Source organism: Lactuca virosa, chromosome 4, assembly GCF_052849685.1.
Source record: "Lactuca virosa cultivar CGN04683 chromosome 4, Lactuca_virosa_CGN04683_v6, whole genome shotgun sequence".
Taxonomy (NCBI): domain Eukaryota; kingdom Viridiplantae; phylum Streptophyta; class Magnoliopsida; order Asterales; family Asteraceae; genus Lactuca; species Lactuca virosa.
Genome location: NC_136429.1, coordinates 422,627,300 through 422,650,241, shown reverse-complemented (window position 1 = coordinate 422,650,241; position 22,942 = coordinate 422,627,300). Strand labels below are relative to the sequence as shown.

Below are 22,942 nucleotides of genomic sequence, written 5' to 3'. Positions count from 1 at the left end.
TGTATATCTTTATAGATATAGTTATATAAGTAGGATTGAAAGGACTTAGGACTGATAACTCACCTTACCTCCTGTTCCTCGTTTGGTTGTGGACTTAGGGTATCGGTTATTTGTCCGAAGGTCGTTTGAATCCTAGTTATATATTATGTATATGTATATAGATATAAAATTTCCTTCTTTCTATTCAAAACCTTTGGGTAGCAAGGGTATACAAACATGTTCATACATACAAACCATATTACTAGTAAACTATAATAGGTGTAGTTTACAAAGATACTAATACTATTACTAGAACAATGAAACATACAAATGAGTCAGTTCATACATGAGTCAGTACACACTATACAATACAATACAGCTAGTACATACTATACATTATACAAGAAAACATACATGCTAGACAGAGGGAGAACAAATAATACCATATAGAGAGAACATATATACATACTAGACAGAGAGAGAACATACAATACAGCTAGTACATACAATACATTCACAAGTGCACTAATACAGTTATGTAAGCCACGTAACGGGACACGGCATCACCTGTCATGGCTCGTTTTGTATCCAGAATCTCCTTAAATGGAGAGCGTTGAGTTTGTGTATAGATCTATACTGGATTGACTATCCTACACCTTGCTGCTCGCTACAATGGGACTTGCAAGTCTACGGGTGCCAAACGTCATTCCTTCCGACGTCTTACATCGTCGTGTTATTAGTCGGTAGTATGGTACAGGACGATCACATAAATACTTTAAATGACAAATGGTTTAAGGTAGTTAGTATAGCAGTAGTTACTTAATACAATACTACAGTACTATTTTATTTCCCCATTGCATTCACTTTGTGATCTTCACACAAGGAACAGTAATGTAAAAACTATATTTTTGGTTAATGATAGTCAGATTTGGGAAAATACATACTCTTAAAAGAGACACACACACGACCACTAGATGCCTTGGTAGAAGGCTACTGTTAGTAGGAAACATATGGTTTTCTAGGAGATTCAAACCTTTTACAAACATTCACAAACTTTTACAAACTTACACATCACATACTTACAAGCACTTTCATACAAATACAGACACTAAAATACTTATGATCTCACCAGCTTTAAAGCTGATACTCTCTTTCAAAATAACTTGTATTCTCAGGTCACCAGTACACAGGTACCGATGCAGGGTTTAGAGAAGATGGAGCTCGTTCAAGACTCATCTTTCATTTTGATTTATATTTTTGGTGTCTATTAATCTTGACAGAACACACTTGTATGAAATTATATTATTAATGCAATGGATGATGTTGTTGCTTGTTTACTACTATGCATTGTTGTGATATTGTACATGACGTCCTCCACCCCCGAACGATTCCGTCGTTCCGGTTTTGGGGTGTGACAGATTGGTATCAGAGCATTGTTTATAGTGAAGCGAGTGTATCAACCCATAAAAGATATACGAACTATAAACACAGCGGGATTTAAAAATACTCTGATAAGGAGTTAATACTTTTAAAATAATAAAATATTTAATTACGTATACATGCCTGCATTCATACTAAAATCAGTGTCACTAGGACAGAACAAAAGTATTACGATTATTGGGCAGCACAAGTAGACTTAGAGACATATAGTCAAATCTGGGAAGATATAGCCTGATCAACTATATTATCCGAGGATTGACTAGCATGTGCCTAAGTGTGGTTGTGAGGTTGCAACAAGTCTAAAAACTTACCAACACTACCACAACGAAAACCTTAGAATAGAACATAAACCTAAAATACTATAGGGGTATTTTGTGTTACTATAAATTACTTACGTGCTTATTTTTTATATCCCTTTTCTCGCGTAGATAATATGGCTGGATTCCATCCCCACGACAACTTGTACTTCCCTAACCAAGGTAATGGAATAGGGTTTGAAGCAGAGCCAGAAAATGATCACCCAATCCCTGTGGATGATCACCAGGCTGAAGGCTTTGCAGATGGTTCTGACTCCGAGCCTGAAGTTGAGAACCTACCCCCGGTGGCTCCTGTTCCAAATCCTAACCCTCGTCTAGCTTTTCAAGGCCCGACGCCTCCGTGGGTAGAAAGCTTGGAAACATGGAGCCAAGAGCAGTACCAGCCCATGCCATTCAATGGAGACCGAAGCTTTTATGATCTGGGCGAAGGAGGCTCAGCAGACAGAGTCTTACCAATACTGGTCCGCAGAGTTGCCCGAAACAACATTCAGGGCAGGACATCACTCCAGCGAATCACGGAAGTTGACGCCAATGCGAGAATGCATACCCTCCGCACCATTCGTCTGGAAGATGCTCGAGATAGATCTAGAGTAGACCATGAGACCCTGCAGCAAGAGCTAGCTGAAACTCGAGCTGAAGTCATAGAGCTCAGAGTACGCCAAAGGGTGTACGAAAGGTACCTACTGGATATGGAGCGCCAGCTGGCTGAACTAAGGGTTCACCCAAGGGATGACCGTCACCAGTAGGAGATATTCTACCTTTCTTTCAGGGGTTGAAAGAATAGTTTTCCTATCTATGCTCCAAGTAGCACTTTTCTATGTAATTAACTCTGTACTGTAAGTACTTTCTAGTTAGGCCAGTATGCCGTCAAGACTTTTTCTACTTCGGATGTGATGTAAGACCTACTCCAAGGTCATTTTTCCCAAACATATTACATCTTAAATATCAATGATCTTAACAGTCGGCTAATTTCTGTGCCAATCCTTGTTCAAATACTTTCGTTTTGCTATCGTTAGAATCCTATCGAAACACCCACTTCGTCAAATAATTGAGCTATGGTGAATTAGCTCAAGGATTTCTTCCAATTCTTGTCAAAGGTTGGATCCAGTTATCCACCAACCAATGATAGTCTAGTGCAAAATAGCAATGGTCTAGTAAACATTCTACGAACTTACTTCAATTCTTTTCCAGTTCTGCATCATAGGGATGTAGGTCAAGCCATCAAGAACAGTTTAACAAATTAAAAACTTTATCTGTACATGATTGAGAAGAATACATCTAGGACCGACAATAATCACTCACAAACTCCTTTTCTTGTTAAATAGCAGAATCATGTCGTCACCAAGAGGTAATCTGATGAACGACACAACACCGATCCTTCAAATAGACGCTGCCACTTTCCAAGCAGCAGTATCAGCTGTTGTGACAGCTGTCCTTACACACCTCAACACTAGTAACGAAAGCAAGGCTGAAAAAGGTGTTGTCAGTTCGAATTGTGGTAACCAGCCGGGAAATCAACAAATAGTAACGTTCACGAACACCCAGATCCACAACTCAGAGTTTAAGAAACGAAAGCGTCAAGCCCAAGTGGAACGTAAGCGATTTCAAAGGCTTGCCAGGCAACAGCAACCAGTGGCGACCTCTGCCACCTCAGCACCGGTCAATCGATATGAGGGAACACTCCCGAAGTGTAACACGTGTAACTATCATCATAATGGGGCTTGCCGGGTATTGCAATGCATCAATTGCAACAAAATGGGGCACATTGCTCGTTTCTGTAGAACCACCTCCACCACTGGAGCCAGCCAAGTTTGCTATAGTTGTGGTGAGGCAGGACACTATTATAGAAATTGTCCAAAAGGGAAGATCAACGAAAGCAACCGTGTCCACATAACTCCGACTCGACACTTCACTTCCACCACTGATGCTGGTGCAAGCCAGATATGTCATTTATGTGGTGAGATAGGACATCTCAAGAAGGATTGTCCAATAGCAAAGAACTCTGGCGCTGACGGGAAGATTCTAAGGATCACTGCTGCAGGAGAGACTACTTTGGACCCATGTTGAAATACTAGGGCGTTTCGTAATAGTAGACTTATAAACTGTTAAAAACTAGTGCAACTCGAGTCTTATCTTTTTGCGAGACCCCGTCAGTCAAGGGACTTTCGTGCTGCGTGTACTTACTTTTAGTAGTGTACCCTATTCGCAGCAGTAGTCTTATAGATAAAACTAAAGTACTTAAACTCTGTAAAAGTTGCACCGTTATGTTTTGTAACACCTTTATGATCTAGTATAACGCCTTTTATTCCGAGTAGTCCGACATTATCGTTTAACTTAAGTAAATTCGATCCTCACAATGCTAGTTTCGTGCGTAAATTCTTTTCTCCGGAATCGCCTTTCTAGCGAAGCCGTCATTCCAGAACTTCAAGGTACTCATGCAGTGAGTACCTTATGTTTCGTATCCTTCCCGTAGTCACCTCAGCAAACCTCCCCGGAGTACCACTCATACAGTACGTCAAGTTCAACCCGAAGATGCATACGGTTGATCTATCGCTGGAGAAAGTATACGCAAGGGTGGTATATAATCAAGGTTCTACAGGCTTAGAATTGATGAATCCGCTTTAACTTTTTTTCCTTGTTTGGATGTGAGCTTAAAGAAGAATCATTTATTCGACTGCCTTTTCAGTCTTAATTATATACATCTCATATACACGAAGCTGTGATCGATGAACCAAATACGACTTCTGATATGAACTTTAGGACGGAGGTTGCCCAAGACTACGAGTGATCGTACTGCCATGCGTATAATCTTAGAATCCAATCAAATGCCTTCTCACCGATCGATACAATAGATTCAGAGAAAGCAGAAAACTCCCAGGATTTACCTCCGCAACGTCAAGTCGAGTTCAGAATTGACTTAGTTCCAGGGGCTACCCCAGTAGCCAAATCGCCCTATCGTCTAGCACCCGCAAAGATGCAAGGACTGTCCTGTCAACTTAACGAACTGCTCAGCAAGGGCTTTATAAGACCGAGCTTCTCACCCTAGGGAGCTCCAGTCTTGTTCGTCAAGAAGAAAGACAGATCGTTTCGTATGTGCATCGACTACAGGGAGCTCAACAAACTGACTGTCAAAAATCGTTATCCTCTGCCTCGTATAGACGATTTGTTCGACCAACTGCTAGGGACGAATTACTTTTTGAAGATAAATATGAGATACGGGTATCGCCAGTTGCGAGTCCAAGTGGAGGATGTTCCGAAGACAGCCTTCCGAACTCGTTACGGACACTACGGGTTTGTAGTGGTACCATTCAGATTGACTAATGCGCCCGCGGTATTCATGGAATTAATGAATAGGGTATGTTGTCCTTACTTGGATCAGTTAGTCATCGTCTTCTTAGATGACATACTTATCTACTTTCGTAGTAAGGAAGAGCATAGTAAGCATCTACGTCAGGTTCAGATAAGATGTATCTGGGTCTTAAAAAGCTATACTGGTGGCCTAACATGAAAGCAGAGATTACTACCTTCGTGAGTAAATGCCTTACTTGCACCAAGGTCAAGGTCGAATACCAGAAACCCTCAGGTCTACTACAACAGCCGGAGATACTGGAATGGAAGTGGGAGCGGATCACTATGGATTTCATAACCAAGTTGCCCAAGACAACGGGTGGACTTGATACCATATGGGTCATCGTCGACAGATTGACCAAATCCCCACACTTCCTGCCTATCAAAGAAACAGACAAGATGGAGAAGCTTACAAGAACTTACATTCGGGAAATTTTACGACTGCACGGTGTTCCCATATCCATTATCTCAGACAGAGATAGTAGATTCACTTCGAGGTTCTGGCAGTCGCTACAAAGTTCCCTAGGAACTAGGCTGGACATGAGTACAGCCTACCATCCACAGACCGACGGACAAAGTGAGAGGACTATCCAAACCTTGGAAGATATGTTGCGAGCCTGTGTGATCGACTTTGGGAAAGCATGGGATACTCATTTACCCCTTGTCGAATTTTCCTATAACAACAGTTATCACATGAGCTTAAAGGCTGCTCCATTCGAGGCCCTCTATGGCCGAAAGTGCAGATCCCCTCTGTGCTGGGCTGAGGTGGGTGATACCCAGTTAGCTAAAGGACAAGTTCCTGAAAGCACTCTCACGGGTCCGGAGATCATTCGGGAAACGACAGAGAAGATCGTTCAGATTCGTGAACGATTGAAAGCCTCAAGAGACCGACAGAAAAGCTACGCAGATAAACGAAGGGAACCATTTGAATTCCAGGTGGGCGACCGTGTTCTATTGAAGGTCTCACCCTGGAAAGGCTTAATACGCTTCGGAAAACATGGAAAGCTAAATCCAAGATACATAGGGCCTTTCGAGATTCTCGCAAGAATCGGCCTTGTAGCTTACAAACTTAACTTACCCCGCGAGCTCAATAACGTACATTCTACTTTCCACGTCTCGAACTTGAAAAAGTGTCTGTCCGACGACACTCTTGTAATCCCACTCGACGAGATCGAGATCAACGAGAGCCTCAACTTCGTGGAAGAACCTGCAGAGATCATGGACCGGGAGGTCAAGCAAACGAAACAAAGCCGTAACCCGATAGCGAAGGTTCGCTGGAATGCCAAGCGAGGACCTGAATTCACTTGGGAGCGAGAGGATCAGATGAAATTGAAATATCCTCGCCTTTTTACTTAGTTATTTGTAACTACTTATTTGCTTAAACTCTAATTTCGGGACGAAATTCCTTCTAACGGGGGGATGATGTGACAACCCGAAATTTCTATTCTATACAACCAGTCACTTCAATAGGAGTCAGAGCTGTTTCTGCTAACTTTCCAGCTTTTTGGTGTCAGATTTAGTGTTTTAAAGTTAGTACTTCATGAGATAACAGGAGAGAGGATACCCTAGGGTTTATTGTGCAACAATAAAGTCTCAAAACTCCAAGAGTTTGGAGTTTACGGCCTAAACATGGTTTTTACGGTCGTAAACCCCAAGGGGTATAAATATGGCACTTAGCCATTTTTACCACTTTTTCACACTTTCAAGAACTACAACTCAAATCCTCTCAAGTATCATCCGATTTTCCTTCTTGATCTTCAACTTTGTAAGTGTTTCTTGCCCTAATGAGTTGATATCTTACTTAATCTAGTGATCTTACATGATTCCATCCGTGAAATCATTCCATTTGTGTAGATCTTCAAGTGTTCTTAGTTTCACCAAGAACACCAAGAACACACACTAGTGTTCTTGGACTTGTAACACTCTTTCAAGCTTCTACATAGTAAGTACTCTTACCTTGGCTTGTTATAAGGCTTTTACACTTCTTAATCATCTAGAAAACACAAAGAATCACAAGATCAAAGGTGTTTACAGTCCAAACATGTTCTTGGACCATAAACCCTAATGAAGGGGCCATTGTGTGCCCTAGTCCCTTACCAAGCCTTGGATACTAGTCTAGATCCCATCCTTGATGTGCTTAGGACCTTAAACGTCAAAAAGACCATGAGCCATTAGAGTTTATGGCCGTAAACTCATGGAGAAATGGTCCATGGGCCGTAAACTCCACAAAGGAGTGAAATGATGCCACAATCACTTTCCTAAGGCTTAGACTTGAAGTAGGATGCTTCTTTATGACTTTTAAAGCTTCAAAACACAAAATGGTAGAAGTACCATGAGTTTATGGCCGTAAAATCATGGGTTTACGACCGTAAACTCAATGAGAGTTGGTCCCAAAACCGTAAACTCATAAAGAGTTTACCCTTGGACCCTAAACTCAATAGCCAAGCCCTACAACCCTTAGATGCAATCCTTAGTATTTATAGCACTTGAATCAAGTGTTTTACATGTCTTAAGGATGTCTTAACTTGGTTAATTAGTTGTTTAATGACTAATTGGATACATATATGTGTTATTATATGTTAACTAGGATCCTTGTGTGTGTTCAAGTCTTCACTTGACACTTAGCATCCTATAACATCCGTTCACCCAAACCACTCACTACAGGTGAGTTCATACCCCTTAATTAACCTTTTAAATGATTTTAAATGCTTTTATGGGGGGGATACAAGTCGAACTATTATAGTTATTATATCAATCGCATGTGATTAATAACTACCAAACAAGTGGATTTCTTACTTTTCAAACTGTATTATCAAATAAACTACTTTTCAAACTGTTTTACAAGCTCTTTTACATGTCAAATACTTTTACTTAAACTCTTTTAAACTTATAATCTGTTAAATGTATATCTTTATAGATATAGTTATATAAGTAGGATTGAAAGGACTTAGGACTGATAACTCACCTTACCTCCTGTTCGTCATTTGGTTGTGGACTTAGCGTATCGGTTATTTGTCCGAAGGTCGTTTGAATCCTAGTTATATATTATGTATATGTATATAGATATAAAAGTTCCTTCTTTCTATTCAAAACCTTTGGGTAGCAAGGGTATACAAACATGTTCATACATACAAACCATATTACTAGTAAACTATAATAGGTGTAGTTTACAAAGATACTAATATTATTACTAGAACAATGAAACATACAAATGAGTCAGTTCATACATGAGTCAGTACAGACTATACAATACAATACAGCTAGTACATACTATACATTATACAAGAAAACATACATGCTAGACAGAGGGAGAACAAACAATACCATACAGAGAGAACATACATACATACTAGACAGAGAGAGAACATACAATACAGCTAGTACATACAATACATTCACAAGTGCACTAATATAGTTATGTGAGCCACGTAACGGGGCATGGCATCACCTGTCATGGCTCGTTTTGTATCCAGAATCTCCTTAAATGGAGAGCGTTGAGTTTGTGAATAGATCTATACTGGATTGACTATCCTACACCTTGCTGCTCGCTACAATGGGACTTGCAAGTCTACGGGTGCCAAACGTCATTCCTTCCGACGTCTTACATCGTCGTGTTATTAGTCGGTAGTATGGTACAGGCCGATCACATAAATACTTTAAATGACAAATGGTTTAAGGTAGTTAGTACAACAGTAGTTACTTAATACAATACTACAGTACTATTTTATTTCCCCATTGCATTCACTTTGTGATCTTCACACAAGGAACAGTAATGTAAAAACTATATTTTTGGTTAATGATAGTTAGATTTGGGAAAATACATACTCTTACAAGAGACACACACACGACCACTAGATGCCTTGGTAGAAGGCTACTGTTAGTAGGAAACATATGGTTTTCTAGGAGATTCAAACATTTTACAAACATTCACAAACTTTTACAAACTTACACATCACATACTTACAAGCACTTTCATACAAATACAGACACTAAAATACTTATGATCTCACCAGCTTTAAAGCTGATACTCTCTTTCAAAATAACTTGTATTCTCAGGTCACTAGTAGATAGGTACCGATGCAGGGTTTAGAGAAGATGGAGCTCGTTCAAGACTCATCTTTCATTTTGATTTATATTTTTGGTGTCTATTAATCTTGATAGAACACACTTGTATGAAATTATATTATTAATGCAATGGATGATGTTGTTGCTTGTTTACTACTATGCATTGTTGTGATACTGTACATGACGTCCTCCACCCCCGAACGATTCCACCGTTCCGGTTTTGGGGTATGACAGAAGCCAATGTGGTGGCTGATGATTTGAGCCGCAAGATGGCTAGTTCTACTATTGGAGGCCTTTGTATGAGGCATTCGATTGATTCTCCATTATTGGGTTTGATTAGGGAGGCTTAGACTGAGGGAGTGAAGAAGGAAATTTGGAAGCGGGAGAGACTCAGGGGTGAGATTGACAGGTTTGCTACTGACTGTTGTGGATTATTAACCCAGTACGGATGGGTTTGGGTACCAGACTTCGGTGGGATCAGGCAGACTGTAATGGAGGAGGCGCATAAGTCCAGGTTTTCGATACATCCTGGAGCCACCAAGATGTATCGGGACTTAATACTTTGTAATCGATGGTCGTGCATGAAGAGAGAGATAACCTAGTATGTTAAGAGGTGCTTGACTTATCGGATGGTCAAGGCCGAACACCAGAGGCTGCAACCCAAGTTGCAGCCACTAGAGGTTCCCATGTGGAAATAGGAACATATTACTATGGATTTCATCACCAAGTTACCTCACTCGACTAAGGGATTAGACGCGATATGATTTATAGTGGACCGTCTGACCAAGAGTGCCCACTTTCTAGCCATTCGAGAGAGCTCTTCGGTCCAGAAATTGGCCGATTTATACGTGCGCGATATCGTTTCTTGACATGGTATTCCAGTTTCCATTGTATCTGATCGAGATGTTCAGTTCACGTTTCGTTTTTGGAAAAAGTTCAATGAGGAACTGGGTATGATGATGCATCTCAGCACTTCTTATCATCTACAGACGGATGGTCAGAGTGAGCAGACCATTCAGATACTTGAGGACATGTTAAGAGCTTGTGTCATAGATTTTGGTGGGAGTTGGGACTCCTACCTTCCCTTAGCTGAGTTTTCGTACAACAACAACTACCACTCCAGTACCGGTGCGCCGCCTTTTGAGCTTCTCCATGGGAGGAAGTGATGTATGCTGGTTTGTTGGGGGAGAGGTTGGTCATAGAGTCATAGGAAGGAATGAGGTATTTCTTCAGAAAACAGAGCTCATTCAGCAGATTCGGCAGAGACTTCAGACAACTCATAGTTGATAGAAGAGTTATGCCGACAAGCTTCGATACGAGTTGGAGTTTCAGGTCGGGGACATGGTCTTGTTGAAGGTATCACCCTGGAATAGTGTAATACGCTTCAGGAAGATGGTCAAGTTGGAGCCCCAATATATTGGGCTATTTCAGGTGATAGCCACGGTTGGCAAGGTAGCATACATATTGGATTTTCTTGAGGATCTCAACCATATCCACAACATGTTCCATGTTTCCCAGCTTCGGAAGTGTGTGGCTAATGATTCAACGGTTGTTCCTAAATTATACGGAGAGACCAGTGGTGATCTTGGATAGGAAGATGAAGGTCATGCTCAACAAGGTGGTGTCTTTGGTCAAGGTGCAGTGGAAGCACCAGAAGGGTTCCGAATGGACGTGGGAACCCGAGTTTGAGATGCGGGAGCAGTACCCTGATTTGTTCCCAATAACTGACTTCGAGGACGAAGTCTAGTTCAAGTGAGAGAGAATTTTAAGATCTTGATGTTGAGGTAATTCCACATTTTAACCCTAAGTATGAAGATTATTGCATTTTAGCCCTTGTGTATGAGAAATGTTGCAAAATGGCTCATAGTGGCATTTTTGTAAATAATGGGCGTAGGGCACGTACGGTGGACACATATATTGTACGTCGGGCGTATGTGGCAAGATCCCAAACCCTAATTTTATGGTTTGGACCCTATTTAAACATCCTTATGGCCTCCAAGTCTCTTCTCTCATCAACCTCTATCACTTCACTCGACCTTAGAAAACCCTAGTCGCTTGTTTTAGCATTCTTGACCTTTGGTGTGCATTTTGGTGACCTTGAAGGAGAAGGAAGGAAGTAGAATCACCTTGGAAGCTTGAAGAAGCTTTGGATCTGGAATCCTCATCTACCTAGTAGCCTCCAAGAGGTATAAACTTCTGAACTTGGCTTGCATTTCTTTAGATAATGTTAGCTCTTGATTCTTGAAGCATTTTGGTCCCAATTCTTGATGTTTATGAGTATGGCATATTCCAGCTCGTATAAGCTATCCTTTCAGACGTTTTGAGATGTCTAGAAGCATAAAAATATGATCTTGGTTCTTAGTTCTTCTCCATGCATGTGTTAGGATGTCCTAATGGATTAAGAAGTTAGGTTTTGTTGGTATTAAGCATTTCTAGTCATGCAAAGTCATAAAGTTGGAAACTTTATGACTTATAATGATATTTTAGGCTTAAATCTGGATTTGGACATAACGACTTGATGTCTTAAGCTCTTAATAAGAAGTTGAGGTGACGAGGTGCGTACATTGGGCATACCAAATGGTACGCTGCACGTACGTGGTCAAATCCCTGACTTCTTGGTCAAGAGAAGTACGCCACACGTACAGCTGGGAACGCCCAACGTACTCGGTTGGGTTGACTTGGCTGGGTTGACTCAGCTGGTTTGTTGACTTTGACCTTTCGACCAAGGTTGACCTAAGATTAGTTTGCATATTTTAGGTCTTTTGGGATTATTAACTAAACTTAGGTCACTGGTTTCGCTTAGGTGATCGGTAGAGTTGGTGTTGGAGTTGTACTCGGTGCTGTGTACTTTTCTACTACTCGTCGGACTAAGAGGTGCGTTTTCCTCACTATACTCGTAGGTCGAAAGCATCAATACCGGCCCACAAGTTTATGCATCCTGGTTATAGGATAGTGTTATGCTAGTATATGGCTTATTAGTAGATATGTATGATTATCTGTATTTGTTGGATTTTTGTTTATGTTTATCTGTTATATATGTCGACATATTGTGGTTGGGTTGTGGCGGTCCTGCTTTGTGCTGAAGGCCAACACACTCGGGGCAATCCGAATAGGCAATAGGCCCTGCGCTTTTTATGACACACATTGTTGTGTCGGGTTAAACGTGAAATTTCGAAAAATCATAACTTTTTCATACGAAGTCAGATTTTAGTGTTCTTTATATTCACATGCTCGTGATCCCGACCACTACAACTTTTTTCAAGACCGTTTATCCTAAATAATATTTTATGTTTAAACGTTTATTTAATGTAATTCATTAAATTTATAATAAGATTTTATACAAATATTATAAACCCATAATACTTGTCGATAAAATATATACAAAATATATAAATATCATTGATATAACCTGTATCACGTACGAACAGGGGCGGAGCTAGGTGGTTTATGGGGTACCCCAGGATGACCCTCAAAAAAATTTCAGTAGTGTAATTTTTTTCGAATTTTTTTTTATCAATAATTTAATTTTTTCGGAATTTTTTTGGGGATACCCCTTTACTCCTTTTACTTCATCCTGGCTCCATCATTATGTACGAATGTTTTTTATTTATTTATGATTATCCTATTCGATGATTTATTTGTTTGATAAAATGAATGTTTATAACTTATAATCTTTAAAACGTCTATCACCAGTGATTTCTATCTTTAAAACGTCTATCCCAAATTTACGATTATTCTTTTTTTTTTCTTTTCCTCTTTTTATCTCTCACTTGACTTTAATTAATAAATTTTTTGATTAAATAATTATAAAATAAAAATAAAAATGATAATGTAGATCGGGGAGTATTATATAATGATATGTTGTCTATACATTAAAACTTTTAATGTGGTGATGTGAGTATGCGGGAATGCCTAATGCATATCAAAGTGGGGCATCTCTAAAACGAAAGGACATATATGATCACTTGGGATTTGGGACAAACCATACACTCTCAAGTCCCAACGACCAAGGAGATATTTTTGTGGTTTATCAAAGTTCCCAACTTTAATTTGTTTTTAAGGTCGGATGGTGTGGGAGGGATGTTTCTTTCACTTTTTGTGGGCCACACCACTATTTCCCTTATTTTTCTTTCCCTCACCTAAAACCTAAAGAATGTGTGGGAAGCTTTCCTCACTATTTTTTTATATTTTTTTAAAATATATTTCATACATATATTATATTCATTTTGTAGGGAATTAAAAACATAAATTTTAATATATATTTTATATTTTTTTGATAGATATATAATTTTATAAATATTAAAAAGGATAAAAAGAAAAAAAAAATTGTCCAATAGCATGAAGAGAGAGTGCGGCACTCCCTCCCCCCATCTCTTTCCCGCGGGATGTTTCCCTCACCCAAGGAGTGGTGTTCAAGAGTGAGGGAAGCTTCCCTCACCCCCTTTCCCGCTCCCACTCCGTCCAGCCTTATGAATATGGTCCTCACCATTTTTAAAACTTGTATGATTGGTCTTTAGGCACATGAAATGACCTTTTTATAATTGTTAATTTCTTTTATATTTTTCTTAATTAAATTTAACCTAATAAAAAAATAAATTAAAAACACTTCACCCCACCCCATTCCCTCGTTTGTTTACAATATATTTCTAGCACAAGACAATTCCAATTTACCCTTTTAATTAGAGGGAAACCTTCGGGATCAAGTTGAACAGGTAATTCCAAATTTACCCATCAAAAAAAAAATTCCAATTTATATATGCCCTGGATCTAAATTAACCATCTAACTTACTCATTGTCGATTTCTTGGTGTGTTAACAATAATGAAAAAAAAAAAGGGAATGGAAACCACCGCCCTCCACCCTACCACTATATTTCATCACCCTGCCAACAAAATTGGAAGAAACAACTAAACAAACAGGTAGTGGATGTGAGCAAAATTATCTTTCAAACAACCGAAACAAACACCAACGCACAAGAAGCCAACAGTAATGGCTGAGCAAATATATAACACCAATATTTATTGACTCTACCATGACAATAGTTTGTTTTCTAATTTAACAACTTCCCAAACACTTCTAGTTTTGGTGTTATCGGATTCCAACAAGCTCCGGGCCAGAATAGTAAACAGATTGCATTCCGGCCTAGTAATTTACCAATTAATGTCAATCGAGTTAGATCAAACCCGCAACAACAACTTTTTCAGAAGCAAACCAAGAATTATCATGGAGCTCCCATGGCAACGATTCCACCCAACAAGCAGATTAGGAATGGAATCGTATGCCTTTCCAATTTGGTAATCAACGCTAATCTTTTTTTTAAATGGTATGACAAGGGGAATGATCGAAGATACGTCTTCGGTGTTATCTTCTCCTTATGAATTTAGTGGATTTATGAGGGGAAATAAACACACATATCCTTTTCGGTGTATTAAAGAGGCAAGTTGAGATTTTTGGCGTTAAAAATTATGAAGGTGAGGGTCACAAGTGAGCTGTTGGTTTCCGGCTAAAAAGAAGATCAACAGTGGCAATTGGGATCTCGAAGGAAACGAGAGAGGTGGTGTAGGCTTATGTGGTCCGACGAGAAAAAGAGATAGATGAATGTGAGGTTGGATTGTCGATGAAGTCTAAAGGGAAACAATTATTGGCGGTCTAGACCAATTGGCTTCAAATATGTATATCGACAAGAAGAAGAAGGGAAGCAGGGAAGTCGGTGGCTAAGAATGAAAGAAAGAAACGTGAGGGAAAAAATAATGAATAGATTTAGGTTATTGTTTAATTTTACTTTGTACTTTTCTTTGAAAATAGTTTGAGTTAAAAGAAAAGGTAAAAGAAATTAAAAAGGGTGAAAAGGTTATGAACTTATGTAAGTTTTAGAAACAATAAGGATCATGTGTAAAAAAAATTAATAGAGATTAAAGTTGTGATATTTCGTAAACCACATGTAATTTTGTTTAATTAAAAGAAAAAAAATTTAAATTTCATTCTATTATTTTCTTTCCTCCGGTTATCCTTATTCTTATATAAAATTATGATATGAAATGTTCCTACCATTTTTTCATACTTATCCTCTTATTCATAAAAGATCTTAGTTTATGAACATGTGTGTGAAAATGGTTTTCAATGATATTGGTTTTGATACATTATAATGGCGATTAAAGTTAACTTGTCATAAACTAATAATATATGGACCATGGTTAACTTTATGACCAATTTAAACATGAACTTTCTAAACTAATAAACGTTTTAAATTTTATTAAAAATGAAAGGTAGAAAAACAAACTAGTCTTATCCATTATCATATCCTATTGAAATCGTATCCATAAAATCACCCATCAAGAGGTCCCATTTAAAAAAAAATTTCACATCATATTTAATAAAAAAGATCTTAATCATTCACAATATTTAATACCCAAAACCCGTATTATTATTATTTTTAACAACAAATATAATCTACTCTTAAACCATTCATAAATTCTATTTATGTCAACGACGGAACTTGAACCGTTGATTTCAAAGAGAAAAGACAACACCCGATACTGTTGTGCTAGAATCACTTTGATTGTATTAAGTTATTTCATGAAAGTCTTTTTCTATATTTAAGTATTTAACACGTAATTATCGTTTTTTTATAACGACCGGAAAAATTATATTAAAAGCTAATAAAATGCTAGAATAAACATTATAAAGAGGACAAAGTTAAAGTTAAATTTTAGAACCAAACCAACTCATGTAACTTAGTTTCCCGCTCCTATTATGTATGCAAAAAAAGTCTGAGTCTTCGGTTTAGTGGTTTACAATTATCACATATCTAAAACACAATTTATATTAAAACAATAACTGAAACATAAGGAGATGGAAGCATACATTTAACGACAAATAAATATTTTATACGTTTCCCTTTATCCAACTCATACAAATTCGGGAATGAACAACGAAACATACAGAAAATTTGAAAATCGACAAATTCGCATATAAGTAAAAAGAAATTAATGAAGAACCCTAAAGGTTCAACAAACCCAACCCATTATAACCAGATTAAACCGCTTAGAGTACGCCTGGTGGTTTGGAAACAATGAAACTGATGCATTGCACTTGGCGAACATTGTCGAATCCAATAACACGGATGAAGGCATTGGGGTACTCCTTCTTGCACTCTTCAATTTCCTTCATAACCTGAGCTGAGTCAGTGCACCCAAACATGGGCAACTTCCACATTGTCCAGTAGCGTCCATCATAGTATCCGGGGGAGTGGTGGTGCTCACGGTAGACGAAACCGTGCTATATAAAGACAAGTATATATACCACCCATAAAAACGTTAGGGTTACTAATACTATACAATTGTAATTTATGATTATTCAAATAATTGAAATTTCTGATGTAATTATTCCTAATTAAATCAAGGTTCGTGATAAATTTTAAGTGGCATGCACGTACATGAGACTTGAGAAGTTGTTGCTAAAACAGTAAATATAAAAAATGGGTTTTTGCCGAGTGTATTGAGTTTAAATGTTATCCGTCATTATAAGTCATTTTTACAAATAAGTAATATATAATTGCTTATTCATTAATACTTATCTATCATAGAGGTTCAAATTTTAATCAAAGAAGTAATTAGATAAAATCCTTTGTTTATTAATCAAATATTCAAATATCATGAATAACCAATTAACTAAAAGTTTGTACTTATTTACTAATATGCAAAAAGAATAAATTTCCTGAAGATTACAACTTATTGGGTCAAATTTATATTTTTAAATTCAACAATTTTAGCATGTATCATTCATTTTATAATAATTTAATGTTCACAATTTTTGTCATCTCAATAATTGAGGTGTTTTTTGATTTCAAATAAAGTGTGAAAGCTAAAATTCGAATTTAAAATTATAAATAAAAAATTGTCTCAATACATATATGGGTTTTAAAAAGTTTTTTCTTATGCAAGATTATAAATCTGCATTGAAACTTTGCTACAAATCATAATCATCAAACTTTTTACCATACTTTATTATAGATGAAAGATATTTTTAAAATGAGGTCATTAGATTATAATAATTCGGAATTATGAAAAAGATGAGAAATCGACCTCCAACTCAAATTCCAAGCAAGGAACCCATTTGTTGCGGAGAAGGTAGTCAACTTCCTTAGCCAAAGAAGCATTAGATAGAGGGGGCAAGTACGAAAGAGTCTCGAACTTCTTGAGCCCTAGAGGTGGCCACACCTAAACACAAAATCATAACTTTTAAATTATTGTTCTATCTAGAACAGGTTAATTATGTAAAAAAATGTTCTTTTTTAATTTAAAACTGAACAATTTTGTATGTATATATATGTATATATGTGTATATACCTTCATGCATTGAACTCTTCCACCGTTGCTGGGAAGGGAGGAAAAGTCGTTAGACTTCTTGGTGACAGGGAAGGCAGAGTTGGACTTGAGGCCGGTGAACGGAGCCACGGCTTGAGCGGGGGCAGCACGGCTGACAGTGGCTACTGCAGAGGAGATCGAGGCCATTTTAGTAATTTTACTTTAAGGCTACCCTTTGCAAATTCAGTGACTGAAAACAGTTTTCGTAGCTCTATTTATAATAGTTGTACATGAGCAATCCCTTTGCTACATGCCATCCAACGGATACAAACAAATGAGTCTAAACCTCTAGTGAGGGCAGCCGTTAGATCATGTGGCTCATGTCATTTCTTACATAGTGTCCACAAAATTGCGGGATGTACTGCCTTATCATTAAACTACCAGAAAAAGAGCGCCACGTGTCAGTTGCACATTGCTCAAAAAATCTTATCTCATCTTTTCAAGGAGAGGCATGGACGGTGGGTAAGTGTAATAATGTTTATTTCTCAAATTATTTCAAAAAATTGAACATCTTAAAATTTTGGGATAATGACTTAAAAGTGTAATATATTATTCGATTTGTATACATTTGGTCACTGAACTTTTTTTTCGTTCATATTTACCCTTAAACTTGTTAAACTGTACACATTCAGTTCTTATGACCTGTTACTCCAGGTTAACCGGGAAAAATGTCTTGATAGGGTAATATATTTTTAATTTTGTACACATTTAGTCCTTAATATTTTTGTATATATTTAGTCCTTAACATTTTTTTTGTTTCAAAATAAGTCCTTTTTTTTGTACTCATTCAGTACTTATGAATGATTTCTTTAGGTTTTTTTTCACGACATCTTACGTGAGACAATCATTGATGAGGTGCTTGGGGTTGTTGATGCTTATGTCCAATGCGATCTCGACTGCTTGGTTGCGTAAGTCTTGTGGTTTGGCTTAGGTCTTGTATTTTGAACATCGTAACTTCTTCATACGATATCAGATTTAAGGATCTTTATCCACGTGTTCATTTTTTGAGTCTACTACAACTTTCATTAAGATTACTCCCGTTAAAATGTAATATATTTTTACTAACGATTTTATAAAAAAAACATACATACATGCATTCATAAAAAACGTATGGACAGGGGAAGACGCAGTAATACATAGTAGGTGTTGCCGAGATGAAGTAGGTGTTGCCGATACATGAAAAATAGGTATAAACGAAAAAAAAAAACCGAAAATTTTTCCACTGCGAACAGAAAAAACAGGTGTTGTCGGTGCAACACTGGGACCATACTAAATCCGCCATCGCGTATGGATATAAAAATCATAAGTAAAAATATATTATTTTTAATGGGACTAATCTAAATGAAAGTTGTAGTAGACTAAAATACGAACGCATGGATATAAAGATTGTTAAAATCTAAGATCATATGAAGAAGTTATGACGTTCAGAACACATGACCTAAACAACCAAGTAGTCGAGATCGCGATGGATATAAGCATCAAAAACCCCATACACCTCATTAATGAATGTCGCACGTAAGATTTCGTGAGAAAAAACTAAAAAATCATTCATAAGTACTGAATAAGTACAAAAAAATGATTTATTTTGCAAAAAAAAAAAAAAAAAAGGACTAAATGTGTACAAAAATATTAAGGACTAAATGTGTACAAAGTGAGAAATATATTACCCTATTAAGTCATTTTTACTGGGTAACCTGGAGTAGCCGGTCATAAGGACTGAATGTATACAGTTTAACAAGTTGAAGGGGTAAATGTGGACGAAAAAAAAATTCAGTGACCAAATGTGTACAAATCGAAAAATATATTACCCTTTTAAGTCATTATCCCTAAAATTTTTATCCATCTTTTCTCTATACATCAAACAAAGCTTAAGTGAATTTAACTGAATATTGAACTCGATTTGAAATTTTGGTTTGCTATCATAGTTATATCCCTTTCTTTCTCATAAGGGATAGGCTTTCAAAGTAGGTTATTTAATTTTTTTGAAATAATTATCATATATGAATATATGTGAAATCACTATGTGTGATTGAATATCATATAGTAATAGAAATTAAGTTTGTTCTTCAATTCCTCTAGTCTTGGTAGTTCATTCCACTTACACAGTACATGTAATCTACTAATCTTTATCTGATTAATGAAATTACATTGAAAACAAATTAAATGTGTTTATAGTGCATTAATAAGATGTTATTCGATCAGTTTAATGGTTATGAATTTGTTCGATTCAGTAAATTGGATATTTGACCTAAAAAATGTTTACCAAAATAAAACCGAATAAAATTTGGTTTGATTGGTTTTACGTTGAATTCGAACAACATATGCCGGTTTTTATTTTATTTGATAACATTCAATCTCTTGGATAAATTGGAACTAAACATTATTCGTATAAAATAAATATATTGGAAAAAACAATGAGATAATGTGACAAGTATCTTTGTTAAACAATTTATATGGAACTAGAGAGTTTCTCGCTTTTTGCGACCGGCAAGAGTTTTGGTCTCATTAATTTTTCATATATAGCAAATTACTTTCTTTTTATCTTTTCATTTTACTTCGCTATAGGCTTCACTTGTCATAACTATGTAATGACTATATTAATGTATAGAATCAATTTCAGTAGCTACATATGCTTTATAAATACAAAATGTTCATTTTGAACATTTTTTACCCTTGTGTCCCATATTTATAACTTATTTCAAATATCATGGATTCTTGTGTTTACGATGAAACCTTTTAAACTACTATTCGTTTCGATAGTTTTTTACCATTTTCTCATTCATATCTTGTACTTTGCCTAATGGTGTTTTTTTGAGTTTTAGGATATCATTTTAGCAACTTTTTGGTCCCAAACATGTTTTGAAAGTAATAAAAATATATTTCATTTTGGTCTTTTATATTGTTTCAGCAATTTCACTTCTTTTTAAAATTAAGTAAATTTCTATATTTCTAAACCAAAACTTGTCATATTTTGGCTAAAAATCATATCTCTTATTTTATCAACTTGTTCTAAGATAATTCTATTTAATTTGTGGAAAAATCAAAATTTTCAAAAAGTCAACAAAATTCAACAACTCAGTTGTTGACAACACAAAAACTTAGCCAGTAGCCAACTTTAAATAGTCATAACTTATACATACATCTCTAAATAAGTTGAATCAACTTGTTACACCTTCCTCTCATAACCTACTGAAATTTTGGCTCAAGAATGAACTTATTTGGATATTTATAACTCAAATCACGCATCTCTAAAGATAGCAAGTTTCCAGCATTACAAAAGTTCAACATTTCCAGCTGTGTATAATTTTTCCTCAACTTTGTAAACTTATAAATTCTTCATAGGAATTCAGGTTCGATTGATTATTTTTCCTATGTATTCTTTGTTTTATTGACTACAAGATAGAAGAAATAATCAACTGATTTGCTTCATTATAATAAAGTTACATAGCCTCAAACATAGGCTGTTGGGCATAATTTACTAAAATTCTACACTTATAAAATCAACCATTTTTATGGTTCTTTCCATTCCAATGATGGATTAGATGGTACTCGAACAATTACATGTTCTTTTAAACTTAATGTTATTATTTACTAACTTCAAGATGTTGTCATTATTCCAATTTCTACGACCTTATATGTAACATCCAGTTTAAGGATGTTTCTGATTTGGGATAACAGACCGTAATTTGATTGAATAAAGGTTTTGGAATTTAAGGGAATAGAGTTTAGACCCTATTGGATGATGATAATGGTGGTTACGTGATTTAAGCCATTGAACTGTGTTTTGGAGCCAAATGGTAAAATGGGAAAAGTAATATTGCAGGCTTCTTGCATGAATTAATGAATTTATTTCGGTATGTTTTTAGTCAAAAGTAATTAGATTGGATTGTGGAGATTGTCAATGTCTTCGCCTGCATATAAAGATCACTGAAAACGGAGTTAGAATGAAGAAGTTATGATCGTTTGAAGCTGAAGCTGAAAACCGATAAAAAAAATCAGGAATTTATCTAAAGAGCACGGGGCGCCCCCGACCCAGTGGGCTGTGAGTTTTTTAGGTTTTTGGGGTATTTAAAGGCCATTAACCCTAAGGACTTCTTCATTTTCAGCCTGCACCTGCTCTAGAGCACCTCTAATGAAACCCTAGCCTCCATTGAAGTGTTTGGAACTCATCCGCTCTCCTAAATCCATTTTGGTACTCTGTTAATGCCAATCTTATGCTTTCTTTTGGTGGTATTGTCCTCTAGAACGAAGAAGAACAAGAAAGATTGGTCCTTAAATTTGTGCATTGGAAGTATTCAGCCTCCATTCACCTTCTAGACCCTTGTGAGTTGTAAAGATCCTTGCTTTATTGTGTTTCATCATTAGATCTATGAGTATTTTGTGTTTTGGTCCATTTTTATGAGTTTTGGTCCCTTTGTTGCTTGTTCCATTGTTTTTGAAGAACTCCATGAGTTTTGGTTCATATTTAAAGTTCAGATCTAGTGATTTTGTGGAGTAAAGATTGTATGCAAGAACTCTCTTAATCTATAAATGAAAAAGTGGGTTTTTAGACATTTCTTCACTTATGGTTTTAGATCTTAGAAGTTTGTGGCATTATTATGGCTAAACTTGGAAACTTTATCCATCTAAACATCATGTTAATTCAGATCTAAAATTTGGAGGCTTAGACTTTATGGATTTAGTTGAGGAGGATGCATTCTTGCATTCTTTGAGACCTAAAGTTTAGATCTTGGTCGTTTGGACCATCTTAATGGATAAAGTTGGAGACTCTATCCATTAAGAAGCTATTAGGAACCAAATATGATGTTATGAGCCTTGGTCTTTATGTATTAAGATCTTAATAAAGAAAAGTCTTTCAGAATGATACCACGACGTGGCTAAGGAAGGCCCACGATGTGGTGGCAGGACTCATCACGACTGTTTTGTATTTTTGGTAGCCACGATGTGGCCAGCAGCTGGTCACGTCTTGGAGACCTACTGGGTTGACTTTGACCGTTGAATTTTTTACCACTTTTACTTTTAATCAAACTTTGGTAGAATCGAGTATTTGGCTAAGGAATGGTCTCAGTTTGGCATTAGGTACCTTGGGTTAGCTGTTCTGTTGTTGAGGTAGTTGTTCAGCTTCTGTTGAGGAGTTTAGGTGAGTTTTCTCACTATAATATGTAGGACACTAGGTGTCGTGATATGTTAGATTGTCTTTGTGACTTTTTTCATGAAAGACCATGGTTGGATCATGGCAGGAAATACTGTAGTTAGGCTGTAGCAACGAAATTGATGGTAATATTATGGTTGGATCATAACATTCTTATTAGGTTTCATTGTTTGTTATTTGTCTTTATGGCTTGTATGAAAGACCATGGTTGGATCATGGCAGGAAAGACTGCAGCCGAGCTGTAGCAACGAAAGTGATTGTAAGACTATGGTTGGA

General features: G+C 36.8%; 1 protein-coding gene across 1 annotated transcript; it reads right to left on the bottom strand.

Annotated features, from left to right (window-relative positions):
* Positions 1-16,013: 16,013 nt before the first annotated feature.
* LOC145108998 (ribulose bisphosphate carboxylase small subunit, chloroplastic-like) lies at positions 16,014-17,722 on the bottom strand. The gene is made up of 3 exons (XM_079046096.1): positions 17,497-17,722; positions 17,233-17,367; positions 16,014-16,426 (listed from the first exon to the last, which is right to left on the bottom strand). The coding sequence occupies exons 1-3, from the start codon at positions 17,659-17,661 to the stop codon at positions 16,193-16,195; spliced, it is 534 nt and encodes a 177-aa protein (XP_078902222.1). The 5' UTR covers positions 17,662-17,722; the 3' UTR covers positions 16,014-16,192.
* Positions 17,723-22,942: the final 5,220 nt, after the last annotated feature.